Raw genomic sequence first — 22,408 nt, forward strand, 5'->3', positions numbered from 1 at the left:
GTATATGTGTATGTGTGTGTGTGTGTGTGTGTGAGTGAGTGGGGTGGGGATGATGATGGGGATTGTGTTGGGGTTTGTTATTTATCGTACACTTTACTTCATTACATTTTCTTGCACTTTCTAGATTTAATGCTTATCAGAGTTAAGTGTGCTTGGCTCAAGGCTCAGGGAAATAAACAGTCCTTGAGTCTGGTGGTCCATGCTTTGATAGTCCTATAGCGCCTGCCAGGGCAACAGGTCAACAGTTGGTATCCAGGATGTATACCAGCATGTATGTGTATTTCATGCAATTTTTTATCGGTCCTGGGAAACAGGACTACGGATCAAAAGATACTTGGTTCAATTCCTCTCTGATCAGCTGGTCACAGAATAAAATACCCTCTCGGTCATACCAAACGCTGAATAGTCTTGGCGTGAGTGGTTAAAACATCTGAAAAATATTACGAGTTACATGAAATTTAATCCTCGACAGTCCAAATTGATTTGCCAACCAGTTTCAGGTAACAACCGGTGACAACTGCGGGAATCTGTGTGACCAGGTTATAACCAACATTAGGGGCGTTGCCAAACTCATAAGTTCTTCTATGGCACCTTTGCATTCAGAATTACTATTCAAAAACCGTTACTCATAAAACCATCGCTTACAGATACTCGTTTGTTCCTTTCATGGTAACGTAACGTTGTTTGGTGAAAGTGCGATGATTTCTGCCAAAGCCATTTTTAGATTATTAATATGAAACAATTAGCTAAACAGCTCAATACGTCTCAGTGCCAAAGTTTCCACCTTTTACAATGGTACAAGATGTACAGTAACTAACGCTACATCTGCTGATGACTTTGCGTGTTGTTTCATCTGTGTAGACTATTGGCGGCACACTCCTCTTGTCTGAGCCTGGGATCCCAGCAATGAGTGAGGAACCTTCCATGTGAGGAACACGCGAAGGCAGGGGCTCATCTCTCGCGAGGAACGGCGCCGTTATCGAAATCTCTACAAACAACACGAGAATTCATCATTCACACGGTAATATAACCCAATCTTACACGGTACATGTGTTGTGTGCCAGCACTGGGGGAAAGAAGCTGAATCAAAATCAGATTTTATTATTATTTCTTCCAACAGTTTACGATTTTTGCATTGCATTTCGACGGCCTTTAGGCCCCACTAGCATGCTAATCACCACGCTAGCTTAAACAGCGACTCCTTACCCATACTTTAGCTTTAACGTTAGCACGCAAATCCGATTTTGAAGCGCCGGCTAACATTAGCTAGTCTGTTCCTGTTCATGCTAGTTAGCTAATGCGAAATGGAACAGATTTTCCGCTGAAACACGGTAGTAACAATGTCAGCTGGGGTACATTTTTTGAAATTACTGAAATACCCAAATTACGTCAGTTTTTGTTTTCTTTTGCCCATGCCTAATATCGTTATGAGACCCCCGCCCAATTAGCTACCTAGCCGTAACGTTAACAGTGGAGTGCCAGTCAAAACGCAGTTAGCCAGGCTAGCACGACTTTACCAACTCTATGTGACATTTTCATGGTCGTAGCAGCCAAGAAGGTAGCATCCAGGGAAGCAGGGTTTATCCAGAACAGCTGCACTGTACCCCCTTTTCCTCATATAATCGGAGCTAACGCTAGCAATATCACCCGTTAGTTAATAACACGCGGACCGCTTTTCCAGTATAAATTTAGTTGCTATGCTTCACAATGACACGTTTTTCATTATTCTCACGAAATTGCCCACATTAATTCAAGTTGGACTGAAATTTGCAATTTACCATGGATATACAACTAGAGGAATTAACCCAAGGGGAAGCTTGTACATGATCTCTGGATACCTGAACTCTCAGACTAATAAACACACCGTCACTGTCCCCTTACTTGTAGTTGTATCTGAGTTGTCTCTCTTTTCTGAAGAGACATGTCCCTGTAAATATTTAGATCATAAAAGTACAGTATTTACAATGCATTCGTATTTGACTGGTAATTGAAGTTGTTGATGTAGTCATGTATCCTTACATGTATTACATAAACTCTATAAAGAAATTTTATTTTCATTGTGATTCCATAAGGTGACTGACATTGTATCAATCAGAATTGTTATTAAAAACAAAGCAAAAAAACTATCTTGGGTGGATACTTTTATCCTGGCCTGCGAATTTTACTCCCTCCAATTTAGAACCTGTAAAATTCAGCTGTCACACTCGTGCTTACAATGTTATGTACCTAAAGAGGCTAAATGAATTCAGATGAAAGCGCAAATAAAAACTATGGTAGACTTAAATGCATAGTAATTAGACAAGAAAGGGGATTTTGTTCATTGATTTGATGCACAGAAATGAATGTTTACTCATGTTTGTGTTTAATTTGTAGATGTCTGTACAATTATCATGGAACACAAAATACTGATTGTACAATCAAAAGCAAATACAATTACATCACAACTCTTTCTTACTACAGTGGAGGTACATCATATTGGTAGGACATGGAGACAAATGGGATATCAGTGGTGTACAGACAAGCGCTTTTATTGTAGCAGTCGTATCGTATGCAGTTCCTGGAAAGGTTAGTACAGACAAGATAAAAAACAGACAAACAGCATTATAATGTGATTAAAAAGCAGCAGTATATAGTACATATGGCAATCATACCTCATAACTGAGTCTAAACATTACCCATGACAAAGTATAGTGTTACATTCACATTGATCAGTTGTATTCTTGGCCAGAGGTAAATTATTTCTGTATGACACTTTTTTAAACATCCCTGAATCATACAAACAAATTAAATGCAGTATATATTGTTTGAGATGACTTCAGTTGTGTGACACGTAATATTTTAAGTGGAACTGACACAACATAAAGCTATTCTGCCTTCTAGTAGCATGACAGTAAAGAAATATTTTTGCTGTCTTTTTTTTTAAATTTCAGCTGTGAACAATGTCTGAGCAAGAGCTGGATGAAATTGTGCAAATTACAGTGGAGGACTTTAACCAGAATGACCGTACAGGTAAGGAGTCCTATGAAGCAATATGAAAACCTATTATTTTTCTGTCTATTCTGATCAGTGTACTGTATAGTGAATTACTGGATATAAACATTCTCTTCTCTTTTTCACCAGATGTGGTTAGGTTCTGAATTAAGCAAGTGCAGCACTATTAATCATGGGCATTTAATCAATAACTCTAACTGTTGTTTTGAATGTGTATAATAAACACTATATGGGGTTCAGGTTCAATATCAGTGGATGATCGGTACTATTGCTGTGGATTGGAACAGGGACATAGCTTTGATCTGGACATTTCAGGGTGATATTAATAAAAAAAAGAAAAAGAAAAAAAAAGTCTGTTAATTTAGTTTCAAGCGTGTCTCTGTATATGATTCATGCCAGACATGCTGGACAGTCATGAGGACGATGAAGAAAGGCCTCAGAAGAAAAAGAGGAAATTAAGTAACAGTCAAGAGAGCAACAGCAACAACCAAGACATACATTTTATCAAGGTAACAGCTCTGTATAATGGACACTGTGTAAAGCATTACATTTTTATAATTTTTTTTTACAATTACTGGATTGAAAATAACAATTCCAGCGATAAATTACACATTCAAAATCTTATTCTCTTCCCAGAACTTCTTGGTTTCATTCACCACATCAATCAGCCACCGGTTGGAGGGAATTGAGTCAAAGTTACAGGCTCTGGATGCCACATGCAAAGCCCTTGGACGCAAACTGGACAGCATGGTACCCTGTGCCAAGAGTCCTATCCAGGTTCCTATGATTGCAGGGTCGCCTCAGGGGGCCACTCAAACTTGGAACAAAGTGCGATGGTAAGTTAAAAGTGTTTGCCCACATTCACCTTTTGAGCCGTTTAAAAATTGTGTCCATTCAGGCGTGGAGTGCAGTCCAATGAAGTAGGTGTAATTTTTTTAGAGGGCAAAGGTCCTTTTAGTCATTTGACAAAGCTGTATTGTGATTATAGGGACCAGCAGAACCAGGTCACTTAGGCTTAGTTTAGACTGTGCAAACCACACAAACATGTGGCAGTTAATCAATCAATTTGTTTTCAACTTCTCTTTCAGTGTTGTTCCACAAACAAATGTGATAGTGAGCAGTGAACACCCAAAGGGCTCTAGCCAAGAGGACACCCCGCTAGAGAACCTGCTAAGCAAGTGAGTGGCTCACATTGACACTATGCAGTATGTTTAGTGAGAAATGTTATAATCCTTTCCAACACAGTGCCTCATAAACATTGCCATGTTCACTGTTGGGCAAAAGTAAACAAATGTCCAATTCCCCAATTTCCAGTCTTAGCAACAGAGGACTGTACGGAATCTGATTTTTTTGTATGTTTGACCTGCTGATTGTATATTTGTGCTTCTTTTCAGCACTGTGACAAGGCGGCGGCAGAACACAATCCTGGTAAAGGTGCCGGGCCCTGAGGAGAGTCAGGAGGAACAGGAGAGCGGCTCAGAGGCCAGTGACTCTGTTTCCAATGGTGGCCATTCAAGCAACGCGCAAAATGGCCAAAATGTCACACTCATCACACTCAATTCAGAAGGTATGACTCCATGCTGTTGATATAGACACATAGAAAACACATACTCTACTACATAATGTATGTGTTATTGCCCTTGTTCTCTTTTAGTCTGTACTTCTCACATGTGTATATACATACAATTACAAGTAAAAGTTACAGGTTTATTGGTTTCAAAATCAATTTTTTTTCCTGGTATAGAGAATGATTACCACCTTGGCCCAAATCTCTACAGTCAGCCAAAGGAAACACAAGTCTTACATCTGCTAAGTCAACAGCAAAACTCTCTTTGCTTTATTTAGACTGTCAACATGACTTCCAATTCTTTCATGATTTCTCAGCACTAGCAGGGGAACAATGCCTATCTCACAAATAACAAAGCAGCAGTGGCAGTCCTCTGTTTCAACTCTATAATGCAGTAGGCAGTTGTAATATATTATGAAGATAATTATCCCACATTAAATTGTTTATAACTACTTTAAATAACTGCTTTTAATTGCACTTGTCTAATGTGGCTAACTTGTTTCCATATTGAATGGAAAGCAAACTGTGCTGATGTGTCATTCATGTCCCTGTGGTTCTGTCTCAGACTGTACTGATAAATGTTCTGATTGGTCATTCATGTTTTCAGTAGCTTTACTCAGTGGTTCTGGCTGAGCCTTAGAGACAATGGTTCACTTGTAATTGTGCGAACCTAAATGAAGTCCACATTGTTGTTATTTTTTCGGTGATTGTTGGTTTGGTCATTTGCAGTGGACTTGGGAAGTTCTTGGTTATCTTCAAAGGCAAACTATTGTTCATTTATTTGCAGCTGTGGGTTACCATGATAAAATAATGTTAGTCAGCATTAGCTAGATAGTACCATGTGGTGTTCAGAACAGTGTGTCTCATGCTTTGTTTGTGACTTTGTTTGTGTGGTGAGCTTAAGAGCTAACATATGCTGTGAGCGAACAGCCAAACCACATATTCTGCCTTTTAATATCTTTAATAATAAGACAGGTTTGCCCATTTTTTACGTAGTTCGTCTTTATTGCCACATGGGTGTGCTATTGTATTACACGGTACAGAGTCTTGGTGCCTGTACCAGTGTAGTATGGATTGAGTATTGATTCACACTCAACCTGTGAATCAATACATTTTGTAGAGTGGATATATTTTGCTTTTCTTCAGTGAAGGAAAGGTAGAATTTAATTGGAATTTACATATTGTTCATCATTATTATTATTATTATTATTATTATTATTAACAAACTACAGATTTGTTGAAAGAGAGCTGTGTAGCTGTGTTTGAAGAAATGTTCCTCCTCCGTCCTCTAGATGATTATCCAGAGGGCACCTGGTTGGGTGATGAGAACAACCCAGAGATGCGAGTTCGTTGCCCGGTGTCTCCAGCTGACATGCTTCATATCAGCACAAACTGCCGTACAGCAGAGAAGATGGCACTGACGCTGTTGGACTACCTGTTCCATCGAGAGGTCCAAGCCATGTCAAATCTCTCAGGGCAGGGAAAACATGGCAAGAAGCAGCTGGATCCGCTAATGATCTATGGCATTCGCTGTAAGTCCTGTCCATCTAGTATTGACAAGCGTATCAATTTCATGCCAACTGCTTCACTTTGTGATAGGTTATAGACAGTGATAGTACCTGGTGGTAAACATTACTGCATGACAAGCCAGTTTTCAAAATGCGTCTTTTTATGTACCAGCTACCAGAACTGACAGACCCTCTCGAGCCTCAGAGGTAAAGCCAGAAAAAGAATATCCTTAAAAGTATGCATAGGAGCTGACATTTTGTTGTTTTACCCCTTGAGTCCTTGTCAGGTGTTTCTGAGGTGTTTGAACTTGCAAGTTTGTGATGACTTAGTTGGCAATGCCACCCACTAATAACTGCCAAGGCAGTGTCTAGTAACTGATGTTAATCACGTGATTCATACATGATTTCTGCATAATTTAAATTATAATAATAAATGTCACTCAGCTGGAGTTTAAACCCCCTCCAATAAATGAACTCTCTGAGACCTTCCTACATTTCATCCGTGTTCCATTAGAAAGCGGTACTGAATTGAACACAGAAATAGACTGCAGTCTGTATTCCCAAGGTGGGTTACAACAACATGCATTCATCACTGCACACACACGCATTAATGCGCAACACATTTTATAACATACCAGACTCTAAATGACAAGCACATGTCTGGTAGAAAGATCCTAATGGAGTCACCCTCAATTCAGTGAACCCTTTGATTCCTGATTAAGCAGACTCAAGGTTATGGTGGTAGACAGATGGATATTTATGAAAGTCCTATGGCCATATACTATATTTACATGGCTCGTATAATATTTTAAAGTGGGGCTCTGTTAGCTGTAGCCTATTCTACAGAGTTCATCTTGTGCCCCCTGCAGGCGGTTTTAGTGAACATCCCCAATGGCTTTACACAAGTGTTTGTGTACTTGATTACCCGTATTTCCTCTCAGCAGTGTGGGTGTGTGTAGTTACATGCAGATTTGGCCTGACATAGAGGTATGCAGAGGCTGGAGCATTACCATGTGACTTTTGGGTGACTCATTCTTCCAGCCTGAAAAAAAGGAATTAAGGAGCACCTGCCATGCCTGTCTGTACAGGACCCATCAGGTGTGAAATGGCTGCCGTACGCTGCCATCCCACTATCTGCTGATACCCCTCAACTCTCGTTTTCTCATTTTCTAGCCTCAGGCTACACGTGTTGTTAATTTATGTAGAAATGAGCTGTCAAGCGGCTCACCCCCTTTAAACAGTTCATGGCACTGAGGTAGACGGCCACTAAATAAGCTGAATCCAGGCTCACCTGCACATATCTCCTGTATCTCTACTGAGAGAGGAATGAGGAACAGTCACCATCCTGTGTTAACACTTCTTGTCCAATGGTGTAGACTATGGAGGAAAAGCAAACAGAATCAGGACAATTGTTTCCTTCCATTTTCATTAAACTGTACATCAGTTACAGATTAAGTGTCCCGAATGCAAACACCGTTTCCTGTAGCCAAACAGATAGCTTCATTATGTTCAGACTATATCTATTCTATTGCAGTAATCTGTTGCTTTATTTTATTGTGTGGTAAAGCTGGCATTAAATCTCTTCCAATTTCTGTATCCTGTAAATATTATTGCAAAGAGTGTATGTGCTTTATGTAGGTAATTTTATTGTATTCTGTTATAAAGACGAACGAAGCATACCAACAAGCCTACTACATACATATTTTTATGCAAATACACGTTCTTCAACATTTATTATAAAACAACATTTCACCTGTAAATTGTGTATCTGACATTGTTGTTGTGTATACGTGACTTTCTTGTTTCCTCCACCAATTGTCAAAGCAAGAAAATCAAAGGTGAAAGGACATTGAAACACTGGAAAGGAGATAGCCTTGGGACATGTCAATTTGTGGTTGTGATACACTCATAATTATTACCGTAATGATACAATATGTGATGACCTTTGACCTTTCCATGCCCCAACAGGTCACTTGTTCCACAAATTTGGCATCACCGAGTCAGACTGGTACCGCATCAAGCAAAGCATTGACTCAAAGTGTCGCACAGCCTGGAGACGCAAGCAACGTGGCCAGAGTCTGGCTGTCAAGAGTTTTTCCAAACGCACACCTCGCACTTCAGTCACAGGTAAAGTACTGATTATTATCAAGGGACTGTAAAGCATGTATTTGTCTGCGCTGCTGTTGTGTTTGGGAGAAGTAAGACATTCTCAGATCTGTATAACTTTCTTTGTCTACCGACCATGGCACACGTGAACAAGGATGTGGTGTTTATGTGTCTATGTGTACATTGTTGTGAAACTCAAGAAGTACATAATAATGACTTCATATTTAGATCTCATGTATCCTGAACAGTGAGGGTTGTAGTTGATTTTTAATACCTTTGATGCATTAACATTCATACTAAGGACATCTGATTTTCTTAAGATTTACTATATATGCTATAAGATTCAGACTTTATCTATATGCTGCTCGAGAGAGAGAGAGAGCGAGAGAGAGAGTGGCAAAAAAAGACACAGCAGAAAAGAGAGTAAAAGAATGTTGAAACCATAAATAGATTATGTGTAGTTCTCAAATCTAAGATGACCCTGCTTTTTACAACTTTCCAGTTACATTCCAGAACAAAACATAGTTTTACATTTGGTCTAGGATAAGATATACTCTTTATCACAAACATAACTGATAAAGGTTATCAGAGAACAAACCAGCGTAAGCAACATATAAAATACTAAGTTAACTATCATGACAAATACAAATAATCATGCAGATATAGCGTTTAATTGCAGAATGGTGAATTCCAACATGATAAATATCACATTCAAGGCAACCTTTTTAAGCTTCTGAATCTTTGTATTTAAGAAATCAAAGTACTCTGGAACCCTCTGACACCTTTCTTGTGAAATGCTTTGGGAGTGAGCATATTAAAACTTATCTCCATGGTCTGAGCAAACGTATTACCAACCTTGCTCCGCTCTCATAAGTCTTTATCGGCTGATAACGTTGCTACGTTTCTGTGGTTGTTTTCTGATGAAACAAGATGCACAGTTACGGGAATCAACTACAGACCCAAAAAACAGAGACATCTTCTGCTGTTTCTTTTGCTTACAAGCCAGTGACGCCACTACTGGTTTTCAGTTTCTATTGGCTTTAGCAGCATGTGACATTAGGTGGTTGGTAGGTGAATTTGAACTGGTGCTCAACCAAGTCTTATCAGCTTCTTCACTTAACAGACAAAACTTTCTCATGGTTGTGACCAAAGTTTACTATAGATTGCTACCAGTGAAGTGTCACTTCTATAACACTTTACTGTTTAGTTCACCAAGATACTTGCCATTAGTATTAACGCAGGTGTAAATTAATTTGGTATAAATTTTCAGTTGGTTAATTTTGGTATGACCTCTAAGTTTTTTCTCATTAATTGTCTGTTTTGCACCAATAGACATATTATTTTATTATTTCTCTTTCAGTTCCTCTTCTATTCTATCCTGTATTTTATGCAGGAAAATGACGATGCAAATTATCAACAAACATAGTCACCCACATAGTGAACTATGACAGGCCCTATTTCATCATCTATATGAAAGCTATTTCAAGACCTAAACCCAAATTCAGATGTGTGACAGTGTGAATGTGTATTGCTGCAGATGGTTGTAATCTGCACACAATGCTTGCTGTCCTTCCCTCCCTGTGAGCAATCACCTCTCACCTCTGACCAGGGAAAAGTAAGACTGCAGGGGAAACCCAAATATCCTGTGAGCACACACGAGGGGAGGATTGTCAGACCCTGCCTCTTCAGGCCACACACACCCCAGAGTGTACAACACAAATACTAGTTCAGATTGTGCATGCACAAACATGCAAAGACACGCACCAAACAATCATTGCTTCCTTAATCAGATTACATCTTAATGGACTGGAAAGAGGCAATCCTTCTGCTTTTAAAACCATTATTTACCAGTGAACCAGCAAGTAAAGCTCAGACCAAAACTGTAGTTTTCATAAGCCACCTGTGTCTTGCTTCCTGGTCTGGCAAACAAAAGTCCTGAGGATTATCTCCATAATACAATACATAGCCGTAATAATGACAGATGGGAAACAGCCTTACTTTTCAAAGCAACAGAACACAAAACAGAACCTTTGAGGTGTATGTGATATGTGTTGTATGTTTTATGTCATTTAAAGCTAGATTCAGTTTTTATTTTCGTTGTCCAAAAAATTGTCAGACTGCCTTCCTCTGCAAACTTAACAGCTGCATGGTTTGTTACAAGACGTGGCCTCAAATCCTTTCAGCTCTCACTTCTCCCAAATGGTGTTTTTATTGTTGCACATATTGATGTCTTACAAGAGAAGGTGTAATTTTACTTGTTTTGTGGCCTGTGGTGTAGATTCCAATGTCACTGAGTGCTGTGCGTCTTTGACTGCTGACATTGTGTTCGGGTTGGTGTGTAGCTGTGACGGGTGGTGTGATGCGCTCATGCAGGAGTTTCAGACTGCTGGTGTAATAGCGGGTGTTTAGACTGAGGCCTGGAGTTTGTGTTTGGCTGCTAGACCATGAGTGTGTTTGGATGGCTATCTGGAGTCCTTGTTGTGTATTTAGGCGTTGGATGAAGTATAAACATGCCATCATCCAGCAGATGGCCTGGGAATTAGCCAGGTTTTAAAAAAAATTTTTTTTTATAAGAGGCCCTTTGCATGATCGTGTGTGTGTATGTGGGGTGGGGACCTCATCCTCATTTCTGATGTATGCTGGAATCAGTTGTTTACCTACTTCCACTATACATGAGTGCACCAGTGACCATAATGCTTGTCTTCTTAACCAGAGGGAGGCCTTGCAGAAGAAACAGCCCACATTGAGACTGCCACTCAACAAACCTTGCACTACACGCTGGCCAATCAGCAGGTCCAATTTCACCGTATTGGCGAGGATGGACAAGTTCAGGTGGTGAGTATCAGACGTTACATCCCTTATTCTTTCTCTGAATCAATGAGCAAACATCTTATTTACAGGCAAACACAAAACAAAGTGTTCTCTAACAGTCAAGAGAATCAGTCTTTATCTTCCTCTCTCACAATATGACAAATACAGCATTCTGCAGAAATGCAGCACAGCTTATGTCAATGAATGAGTGAAGCTTGGCTCAGTCTTGTTTACTTGTTGTGTATTTCAGCAGTCAGTGAGAGATACGCACACAAGCTGTGGAACAGTGTTTGACAGGATGGGTTTTTCATGAGGAAAGTGAATTAGATCGTCTTGTCCTAGTGCTACAAGTGCGTTTGCCTGAGCTGCAAAGTTATTGTTGCCAACTAAAAAATGTAATAGTGGATGTAACACACAAACTACTATGTGAACATTAGAGAAGTAATTTCCGTTCTGCACCTTGACTTATTGATGTGCTCACTTTTTGAAATGACAGTGGCACAAAGCTACCTCATAATTTACAGTGTTGAGTATTTCTGTTGTTAATGGGTTGCTGGATGATGCATGGATTTGGAGGTACTGGTGATGAGTGACTCATATGTGAAAGGAAGGAACAGGCATAAAAGATAGAGGGCGGACAGACAGGAAGAGAAGTTAGGGAGAAGGTGAAAGAGTGGGAGAGAAAGATTGTCAAGAGCTCACTGTGCAGTTATTACCCTCCCGACACTGCAGAGTATTAAAGGGTGCAGCTGAGCCTGAAATTTATGAGTACTGTTAGTACACCAGAGGAAATAAAGTATACTTACTGGCAGTGATACAATCCTGTAACCTTAATTACCAAACAAAATTTGTATTGTGTTGTTGCCAGATTACACATACCACACAAGGGCTGCTTAGTAAATGAATTGCATTCTGGATGTTGCAGCAAAAAATAAGCTTCAAACATTGGTTCACAAATGCTCCAGTCTGTCTTAAAACAATACTTGCATAACCATATTAACATTAAAATTTTTTCTTAGTTATTTTCATTCCTCCTCTTCATACTGGCCATTTAAAAAGATGTCTTCCTATTATGATTTTGAAGTGATGAGGGACAAAATCCACTGTCCTCATTCTGTGTAAAAATCTATTCATAAGTTTATCTGAAGCTAATATGATATAGATGTCAGTAGACAAATCAAGAAGGGATATTCTAAAGTTACAATGAATTTCATTGTAGTTGAAAATAATGTTTAAGATTAAAGGAAAACATGCCTTCATTTTACTGATAATATTTGTGAAATTGTTCCAGTCTCTATTGTCTCTCATCCTTCACCTGTGTCTTTCAGATTCCACAGGGTCAGTTGCATATTGCCCAGGTGCCACAAGGAGAGGAGGTGCAGATCACACAGGACAGTGAGGCAAGTGTGTGTGTGTGTGTGTGTGTGTGTGTGTGTGCGCGCGCACGTGTTTGTGTGAGAGTGAGAAAAAGAAAAGAGAAACAATCAACCACTCCTTTTCTTGAGTCATTCTTCGTGTTATATAAAATTTCTCTGTCACTCAGGGGAATTTTTCTCCAAACAGAATATAACAGTGAAGTCATGCTAGAGAAAGAAGAGGTTTGTGGGGAAGAAAATGAGTATTGTCTACTTTAGTGTGGGAATGTCAGTATGCAGTATGTTATGTGTTGGAAGTCTGGTTTGTAATTTGGTTGACTTCCTGTTAGCGAATTACTTGCATTATTTGACTGGCTATTTGAAATTATCCTTAATATTTGTGTGACCATGTAAGTTCTGCAAGTGTATCTGACATCTACAATACACCTGATTGCCTGCGTACAAAAGACAATTTCTGTTTTGCCTTTTCTAAATCAAAGTTTTTTGTCTTTATTTCGCAAGTGAAAGGTGGAATACATAGATTTGACTTAATTTAGCTATTCATTAAGCTTTTTTGTAATCAACAATCAACAATTATGAACAAAGGGAATATAAACTTGATGTAAACTTTTTCAGGTAACTGTACGCAAGTGCATTTACTACTTAAACAATGTGGGTGCTGAATGGAAAAATGACAACTGCGTCGGTCTGAAACTAGCAAAGACACTTGAGTTGTGCTTGGCGCTGCTTTGCACCGGGTGCAAGATATAGAGACCCTGAACTACAGATACTGGGCTGACGTTTTTTGTGAAATGTCCAGTGTAATCGGTAACACTGGTGTTGTATCAAGTTTATTACCCGATGGGAAGATTACCACACTATAGCCTCCCCAGCACATTACTCAACTAAGTTACAGTATTCTGTGATGAAGCTCTCTGTCACACTGAAAGCTCGCCAAATGTTTCTTCAGAAAAGGGCGGGAATACCTTTAGCTGTGTGGAAGAAGAATAAGTCTAACTTTCAGCTACACCCATTTCCATTTGTTTTTTATGAATTTGCGATTGAACAACTCATGTTTTGTAGACTGTAAACTAGTTTACTTCAAAAAGAAGGAGCCAAATTATCAAACTATTATTTTTCATCTGTCAAATAAGTGTGGTTAGAATCATCAAGCATTTTTGTGGCTTTTGAGTCGTGCATGTTCTGTTTTCCCAATGCTAACATCTATCCCAGTGAATGCCCCCAAGCAATATCTGACGTTAAGGTCATTAGTGAATTTTAGCAGATGTTCCGTATAGAACATCTTACTGTTTATATATCTGCTTGCTTGTGCATGAGGCTATGACTTGTTTCTACATAATAGCATTTCTGCATGCACACACAGTGTTGGCCTGCCAGCTGAAATCAGAATCTTAACTCCAAACTGAACCGATTGCTGAAGAGGAATTTCCGCATCAGCATCATTGTTAATGATTTTTTCAAGGAAGTGGGGGAGAGATTTATTTCAAGGCGCCAGTCTGTGTACACAGACGCACACACATAATCACATACTGTATACGATACGTGCCTCACATGTATGACGGCTTGAATGTTATGCAAAAGCAATTGACACCTTGACCAAGTGTTTTTCTCATTTCCTCTTCAGTTGTGCTAAAGGACGCTCAGAGGGAGAAATGCACAATTGAGTGAGAGAGACGGAGAGAATTGGAGGCAGAAAAGCTCTAAAGCTTTTCCTGCTCTTTGTGGCTGAGCCCAGATTTTTTCCTCCTCCTCTCCTTCCCATTCCATGATATTGTTTGTTTTTTGGAGTTCAAAGCTTAGCAACAAAATCCCACTTCTCCCAACTGCCACTCACAGAATATGTTTTCATTAGGAACGGGCTCCTTTCATCATAGACATTGGTTTTAGCGTGCTTGAAAAGGAAATGAGCTGTTTGAGAGATTACATCGCTCTCTGGCCATATGGCAGCGCAGACAGTGCTGCATACATACATGAAATACAATTAGCAAGCGAAAACAGCTGAGACTTGGGGTTGGCTAAATATGGCTTGCATGATGCCCTCTCTCATGTGGTCTTGTTAATGACTCTGCGGGTGTTCAGTGATTTTATGATGGTCATTGCATCCTGATGAGACTGTGATGGGCTTGTGCCTGTGCAAATGGGTTCTGTTTTTGTTTACAGGAGTCTTGGTGTAGCCAAAAATGACAGGACAGTTGACATAAATACAAGGACACGGCATCCACCTCTTATGACTTATGTCCCTTATGTCATCATGTGTTAATACTCCTCTGCCAAAACCCTGCATACTCAGAATCCTGTAAAAACAGTTCAAACTGTTCTCAGATATTGCCATTGTCAGGCAGCACATTGTTGATCACAAGAAGGACGGGTTCAGTTTAGCGCTACTTCATGGTTTGAATTCCCTTGTGGCGATGAAGGTCGTAGTAATCAGGTTAAGGCGTATAGGAGGACAAAGATGTGGGCAAGATGTATTTTTTATGGCTTTAGGTTTCCTAGGTAAAAGGCATCTAAATGTGTGTGGCAGCAGGATGATGTCATGACTTGTCATTTCTCTATTTCAGGGAAACCTCCAGATCCACCAGGTGCATGTCGGTCAGGATGGACAGGTAAGAACACAATTATAGTAGGCTAAATAAAAGTTACAATACACTAATATGCTGCAGACAATAAACCACATATTTACATCATTTCATACTAGTCCATCACAAAAAAAGGCTGGATAACAGTAATGTGTGGTTTTGCGCAAGAAAAATGGCTGTCCAGCTTTATACAGAAGTCTTCATCATATCTTCTACAAATGATTCACGTGTCTCATGGTCCTAAACCCTACAGTCCGGATGAGCAGGCTCTTTTTATCTTCTGATTCTGCAGACATGAAGAAACATGGACAGGCATCAACCTTGTCCCTTTTATCCAACACTCCATCATTAACAAAACTCTAACTCTCTAGCCTTTAGATTAATGGTGGCAAATTGGTGCAGGACACAAACTTTGAAAGTTTGTTAATGACATGACATGACGCTGATTCTGTCTATATATGTTCACTTAATTCAATACCAACTGCACAAAGTCACTCACTAGTCCAATTAGAATGAGAGATAATACTTTCCTCAAAAACACAATATACAGTACCTAACACCAAATAGCAACCACTAATTAATGTTTTACTACCAGGATTCCAATTAACAGTCTAAAGTGGAGTGATACTGTATCTTTGCTTCTCTTCATTCATTACAGCCTTCAGTGGTGGTTCTGAAAAAAAGCTGTGCTTTTTTTTTTATCTATTTGAGCAGTCATTGGACAACAGCCTTTTACCATTTTAACTATGTTTTCAGTGTTTGTTTTTCCGTGTGACTGCACCCGGCAGATGCTGGATGTTTTTGCCATTCAGGGTAGTGACCCTTGGTGACTTCTGTGTATGGTGATGTCGTCCTCATGCCCTCTGCTGTACTGTCACTGTGAGTGTGGTGACCCTGAAGTGGGTGTCTTAGGAATATTTTGCTGAATAGTTTTAAGCAGTTTACCCAATGCAGCATTCATGACCACACCTGGCAAACAAATATTAGACCAATGTCCATCTTCCAGTTTATTTTGAGGATATCTAGATAGTACTAATAGAAAGAGGCAGCTGGTGAAATAATATGCACTAGAAACCACAGGTATATACACAATAGATCTTGAAAGTCCCTGACTGATCGTATTTCCACCGTTGGTCAGCAGAATACCATGTGACTGAGTTGGAGGTTCACCATTGGCCCTTGCCCTTTCAGAATGATTTGGCGCAAACAGGTTCTATTAGGGGGGCGTTTACAGCCTGCAGTGTTGCCAATTTAGCACATTTGTTACTAGATTTGGAGACTTTTTTCAAACAAGAAAAGATATAAACCTGGTACATGACTGGACCGTGTATTGATGCCAACTGTTGGCTTACGGCTGTGCCTCTTGTTACAGACAGTCACCCAGCCGCCCGGGTTTCTTGGCTGCTCTGGAGCTGCAGGGAAGCAGAGTAGCACTTTCAATTTACTGAGCCTCATCCCATTACAGCAAATAACCTACTTTCATGACATGTATCATTATTACTAAAGGAGGGAGAGGAATAACTAGACATCATCCACTGCAACGCTAGAAGGCTTTTAATTTGAAATGATTACAGGAAGTGTTTAGTTTGTATTAACACATAATATAACATGCATTAAATATAACACAGCAAACAGGAGCGACTGAAAATGAGGCTTCATACTAAAATGCCTGTATGACCACTGCTGCATATCAAGCAAGACAAGAAATCAAGACCTTCCTCTAATACAAGTTTGTCTCAAATAATGACCTGTTACCTTCTGCAGTTTTGGATCCCAGACGGAGGCTGTGTGTTGTGTGAGACACCAAATAAGAAAGTTAAAATACTGTATCTGTGAGCAACCGGTTGACACCAGGCAGAATGCAAATAGGATGCGATGATGTCAATTTTGCACATTGACCATATGTGGTCCAGCCATATACTAGGTTTTGACCTAGTTTTGTTATTTATTTGTATTGAACTAATATTGTATAGGAGATATAAGTTCACTGTTTAGTGAGGCTGAAATTATAACCTACTCTCAGTACAACTTGGATGTCATTCAGCCTAATTTTGCTCATGATGATATGCTCAGTAAAGTTTTTCCCTAAGTGCACTGGAGAGCTGTCACCCAAAAGAAAATAATACTGATACTGATCTGTAGTTGCCTGGAAGTCTGCATTGTGGAAGTATTTTTGAAGTATTGGTAGGTAAACCTACATAAATGTGTATAATGATTTCAATCTTGGTTTATGGTTACATTGCCAGTTATATTAAACCAGGTGTAGTAGTTATGAAAGACTTCTCAGTTTTATATAGTCAAGAGGGTACAAAGTCAGAACAGAGAGAGACAGGCAAATGTCATAATATGGTCAGTTGGATGTGTATCAGTTGGCTTAAACTAATCAATTTTTATCAGCTCAAGCCTCCTGTTTTTCAAAATTGTGAACCCACCTTTTGCACTGTTGCAATGTGGCCACAATCTGTGAAGCTGCAATCCATAATTTTTTTTCAGAGTACAGAAAAGATGAAGCAGTATGTAGTGATGCACTTGTGAAGCTGTGAAGAAACCTAATTTTTATGCCTCTGCACCAGCGACAGCCGTGGCTGGAGGCATTATGTTTTCAGGTTGTCCGTCTCTCCCACGTCTCGTGAACGCAATATCTCCGGAACGCCTTGAGGGATTTTTTTTTAAATTGGGCACAAACATTCACTTTGACACAAGGATGAACTGATTCGATTTTGGTGGTCAAAGGTCAAGGTCACTGTGACCTCACATGACACGTTGTTGCCCATAACTCATATGCAAATTATGTAACAATTTAACACAAATGTCTAATAGGATAAAATGATGAAGTGATGACATTTTTTATCCAGACGGTCAAAGTTCAACTTCACTGTGGCATAAAGTTCTACAAAATAACATCTGGCCATTATTCAGCTCTGTAGCTCAGGAAGAGAAGGGGAGATTGTGACCAGATTTCCTGCAACTTGACTGGTTGGCGGAGGCATAGAACCGTGAGATGGTACACACACCTGCACAGAGACTTAAATGTTCTTTGTGTCCTTCCAGTGTCTTTGTCTGTGTTCAGCCCTCTCCCCTCCTCCATCTCTGTCTTGAATGTTTCGGACCAAGGACCTTTCCTGTTACTCCGTTATCCAAGCTCTGATATCCAAGCGAGTCTCGATCAAAGCAGAGCCGCCCTGTGTACCATTTCAGGCCGCATATGGACGGTGAAGACCAACACATAATTTCACATTCATGATTTCATCATGTTTGTCTGGAAGTAAGGCTTTAGGGCAGGAAGTTCTTTCTCACGCTGCCCATCTGGTGATTAAACTGTTTTGTGGCATTTTGTTACAACAGGTGTTTTTATGTAACAGCCACTAGAGGGTTTTTTTCTTCTAAAATGTGAATGGAGGATACACACGTTCACTTTTGGGGTCATAACTAGGAAATTACACATTATCATTTCATTCCTTTTTTTTTTTATAGCAACCAATTCCACCTTCCCCACCAACCACCTCTAGAGAAGACACACATTTATTAGATCTCTTTCTCAGATTAAATCAAAGGCAACTGGACTTGTATTTGTCTGTGGAAGACGTTTCGCCTCTTATCCAAGCGGCTTCATCAGTTCTTATGTATCTGACCAAGAAAGTGGAGTAGGACCCAGGTATTTAACCTCTTGTGGGTGGGTCCACCAAGGTACCTGTGAAAGTACTGGTTTCACCTGACCATTGTTGTGGTCTCATGTGGACGACCGTCGTTAGGGTCAGGTGACCCTGTTGTTATCCCGTGTGAACGACAGTCGTTAGGGTCAGGTGAGCCCCTGGTGGATGACGATCGTTGAGAGTCGTATGAGGTTATGTTGTTGACTCTCCTGGGTACCGATGAAAGGGCGACATTGTAGATGGGGGATAGATGGTGTCGCAGACCCCCTCCCCTGTTTAGCGATGGCCTCTCCACTTTTACATAGATGGCTTCCTTGACTCCCCTTTCAAACCATCTGTCCTCCCTGTCCAAGATTTCGACATTGCTGTCTTCAAAGGAGTGTGCCTTTTCCTTTAGGTGGGAGTAGACAGCTGAGACAGGGCCTGAAGAGTTTGCCCTTCTGTGTTGGGCCATACCTTTGTTTAACGGTTGTTTTGTTTCCCCAATATATAGGTCATTGCACTCCTCACTACATTTGACCGCATATATCAGGTTGCTTTTTTGATTGTGTGGTGTTTTGTCTTTGGGATGTACCAGTTTCTGCCTGAGCGTGTTACTGGGTTTGAAACATACAGGGATTTGATGTTTGTTAAAAATCCTCCTGAGTTTCTCTGAGACCCCAGACACGTATGGAATGACGATGTTTCTGCGTTTATCTTTCATTTTCTTAGCATCCTCCGTGTTGGTATTCTTCCTGGAGCGTGTTGTTGTTTTGCCAAAAGTCCAACTCGGATAGCCACAAGTTTTCAGAGCTCCCTTTAGATGTTTATGTTCTTCTGCTTGGGCCCGAGTGGAGGTTGGTATGTTGTCAGCCCTGTGTTGCAGGGTTCTGATAACACCCATTTTGTGCTCCAGTGGATGATGTGAGTCAAAGAGTAGGTATTGGTCTGTGTGTTATTAGATCACTAAACGATTTAGGGCTCCTCATTCATTCAGGTGATTTTATGCTGCACCTGGTGTCATGTAGTCTCATATTTCTGGTATATTACTTTGTAACATGAATGGTGTAATTCTGCTGCTTATCCAGCACTCGTTGAAACAGAGGATAAAATACGATAACTTTCCGAAGTTGTAAAATTGTTTCTCATAGTATTATAAACCACTGTACAGTGTTTTGGCTTCTGATCAGCCTCCGAAGTCATGGAACTATTACTCAAATCAGCTGTACTGGATCATATTTCATCATCTCACCAGTACCTTAAACAGGACGCCTCCACCAATGTAGCCTCTTGTGTTTGAAGGCCCAGTAAGACCACATTACTTCCAAGGTTTGTAGTAAAAATAGTCAAAAATAGACTCCATAGCCATAAATTCAGACTTTCTGAGTTGTATTTGCCACTTTGTTGGCTCACTCATATGCACCCTTTTCATAATTTAGAAATATTTGGCATCAACTGAAGGAAGAATAAGACGAAGGAGATTTTTCCATCGATATTATGCCAATGACAAGACTTAAGAGGCTTAAGAGTGTAATTCAAGTAACAACCAACTTTTTTTCTCTGAGTAAATTAATTCCTTACTTTGTTTCATTGCAGTAAATAGTAATGTGATTACAAAAACACTGCTTTGTAAGGAATTACTGGACCTCCAACAGTGCGTTTGAAAACTAACACATTCACCCTATGCACCGTAATATGTCAAAATCTGGAGTGAAGGAGGAGTTACAAGCCACCCACCAAGTGGAACCATGTGCTTTGGGCTTCTCATTTCTTCATTTTACAGTCTGCTTAAGATCTCTATCATCTAATTTGCCGATAGGTTCAAGGCGCTGTTGGCTATCTGTTTGCGCGCATATTTGTGATGTGTGAATGCATCTGCTTTATATGAGGGTTTTCTTTTGTTGTTTGTGTTTTTTTATTGGCTGTTTGGTTCCGTGTGTGTTTTCAATTGATTGAGGTAGTCACCACACATCCTCTACTCCTTCTCTCTCACACACTCATAAACACACATGCATACTCATGTCCTCGGATGACCTACTTTGCTAAGCCTGACACCAGCATTCCTCCGTCTCTCTCTAGGATCTTTGAACAAGTTTTGGCCAGAGTTTGGTTTAGATTTTGCACAACACACATTTCAATCAGTTCTTCATATCAGTTCACAGAGCAGATAAAGTGTGTCTGCAGAGTTCCACCAGCTTTATCTGGTTTGTTTTATTGGGAATATGTTTTGCCATGCACAATATGCATTAACAACATGCACTTTTTGAAACTGCAGTGTGGAGTATGTATAGGCATTAGTTCCTTGCAAATAGACACCAAAGCGTCCCAGGATGTGAGAACTAATGACTGCACAACACAAAGGCCTCTATTCCCTTGGCTGTGTCTGGGAGCCTAGTCCAATAAAAAGCTCTTTTATTTTCCCTTTCTTTTAGCTCATACTTTGATTGGGTTTGTAAAATGATACGAGTGCAGTGCCAAGACAAACACGCAGTGACTTATTCTTTAAAACCTCATGTTGCAGGTCGAGCTTTTCACACACATACAGTGGTACACTACAGTGGCAGTGTCTCCTCACTTGTACATTCTCATGGAGCAGAGGGCCCAGTAAATCTTAGGTCAGCTCTTAAATCTGATGAATCCCAGAAAGAACATGGAGACACCCGAGGGAACCAGAGCCCAAATAAGTATGACATTAGTGATAGCACTTAATTCAAGGAGATATATCTGTTTGACCAGATATGATTGCATACAAATGACATATTACATGTTTATCATGATTGGTGTAGTGTATCTTGGACCAGAATTGGTTAAGAACCTCAGACAAAGACAATACAGATCAGACCTAATCCTGATGTGTGCTTTCTTAAATGTCTAATTTGTGTGTTTACAGAGAGGCCTACATCAAATAGGCTATGTATGATGTCACTGTTTTTGTAATCTGGCAAAATAGTGCTGAGGCTATGTTAGTGTAACCTAGCCCACGCAATTCATCACACAAGAGCTCTCTCACTTCCCTTCTTTCTCTGGGGCAGTTTTCCTCTCATCCCCATCTCACTCTGGCTGCTTTTCTTTCTTTTTATCTCCCCAGTGCTGTGTAGCTGTGGCTACACCTGTCTTTTAAAGGCCACCTGCCGCATCCAATCACTCTAGGTCACATTAACTGTCAGATGTTTACACTCTCAGGTCAAATCTGGGCTGCATTTAGATCCTTAACATAAATATAGAAAAGTTGTGGCACTCTCAGGTTTTAACAGCTTCACACACAGTTCTTCACTCTGTGTCTATATCAGGGACTCTTCATTGTTGAGCATGTTTGCCTGCAAACTTGCTTTTTTGTGTCTATTTGCAGTATTTGTCGCATTGAAAGCTATTATCAAAATCCACATTCTGAGGTTGGCACACAATTTTCTATCAGATCTCAGTTATGTGAGGAACTCTCATTTCTGTTGTGTCTAGCCACAAGAAGCAACATTTATTTACTGGACACAGATTATTATTATTATGAGAGTATTCTTCTGGCCTTTACCCTGGAAGCAGTTTAGCAATTCCCTCTGCTGATTACTTTACCTCTCCACTGGGGATTGCCATGGGTAATGGATTGTTCAATTACTTGTGTGCATGTCTAATCAATCTTTTTTTTTTTTTGTTTTTAATAGACAACACAAATTGTGAGTTTCCCCTCAAAGCTGTCATTTAATCGTCAACAGACTACACGGAGTGTCTGTAGAACAAATGGGTATGCTAGGTTTCTTAAACATGTACTACTTTATATAATAGAAAATAAAAATAGGTACACCATTTGGGTAGTTCTTTTAGTTTTGTTTCTGTTTATGAGGCT

General features: G+C 39.9%; 1 protein-coding gene across 2 annotated transcripts in view; it reads left to right on the forward strand.

Moving 5' to 3' along the window:
- The first annotated feature begins 816 nt into the window (after nucleotides 1-816).
- banp (BTG3 associated nuclear protein) overlaps nucleotides 817-22,408 on the forward strand; it is a 37,022-nt gene continuing 15,430 nt past the window's right edge. The window contains exons 1-12 of one of the 2 annotated variants that reach the window (XM_023406722.2): nucleotides 817-1,021; nucleotides 2,461-2,565; nucleotides 2,931-3,009; nucleotides 3,391-3,500; nucleotides 3,628-3,827; nucleotides 4,080-4,169; nucleotides 4,386-4,558; nucleotides 5,851-6,090; nucleotides 8,035-8,193; nucleotides 10,886-11,007; nucleotides 12,312-12,383; nucleotides 14,921-14,965. In XM_023406722.2, the coding sequence (XP_023262490.1) occupies nucleotides 2,940-3,009; nucleotides 3,391-3,500; nucleotides 3,628-3,827; nucleotides 4,080-4,169; nucleotides 4,386-4,558; nucleotides 5,851-6,090; nucleotides 8,035-8,193; nucleotides 10,886-11,007; nucleotides 12,312-12,383; nucleotides 14,921-14,965 (1,281 nt within the window). In that variant the 5' untranslated portion in view covers nucleotides 817-1,021; nucleotides 2,461-2,565; nucleotides 2,931-2,939. The remainder of the gene's footprint in view (nucleotides 1,022-2,460; nucleotides 2,566-2,930; nucleotides 3,010-3,390; nucleotides 3,501-3,627; nucleotides 3,828-4,079; nucleotides 4,170-4,385; nucleotides 4,559-5,850; nucleotides 6,091-8,034; nucleotides 8,194-10,885; nucleotides 11,008-12,311; nucleotides 12,384-14,920; nucleotides 14,966-22,408) is intronic. The other variant, XM_023406721.2, reaches the window with a different exon arrangement.

The sequence above is a fragment of the Seriola lalandi genome, unplaced genomic scaffold (assembly GCF_002814215.2).
Source record: "Seriola lalandi dorsalis isolate HSWRI2012SDOR001 ecotype SW California unplaced genomic scaffold, Sedor1 jcf7180002054314, whole genome shotgun sequence".
NCBI lineage: Eukaryota > Metazoa > Chordata > Actinopteri > Carangiformes > Carangidae > Seriola > Seriola lalandi.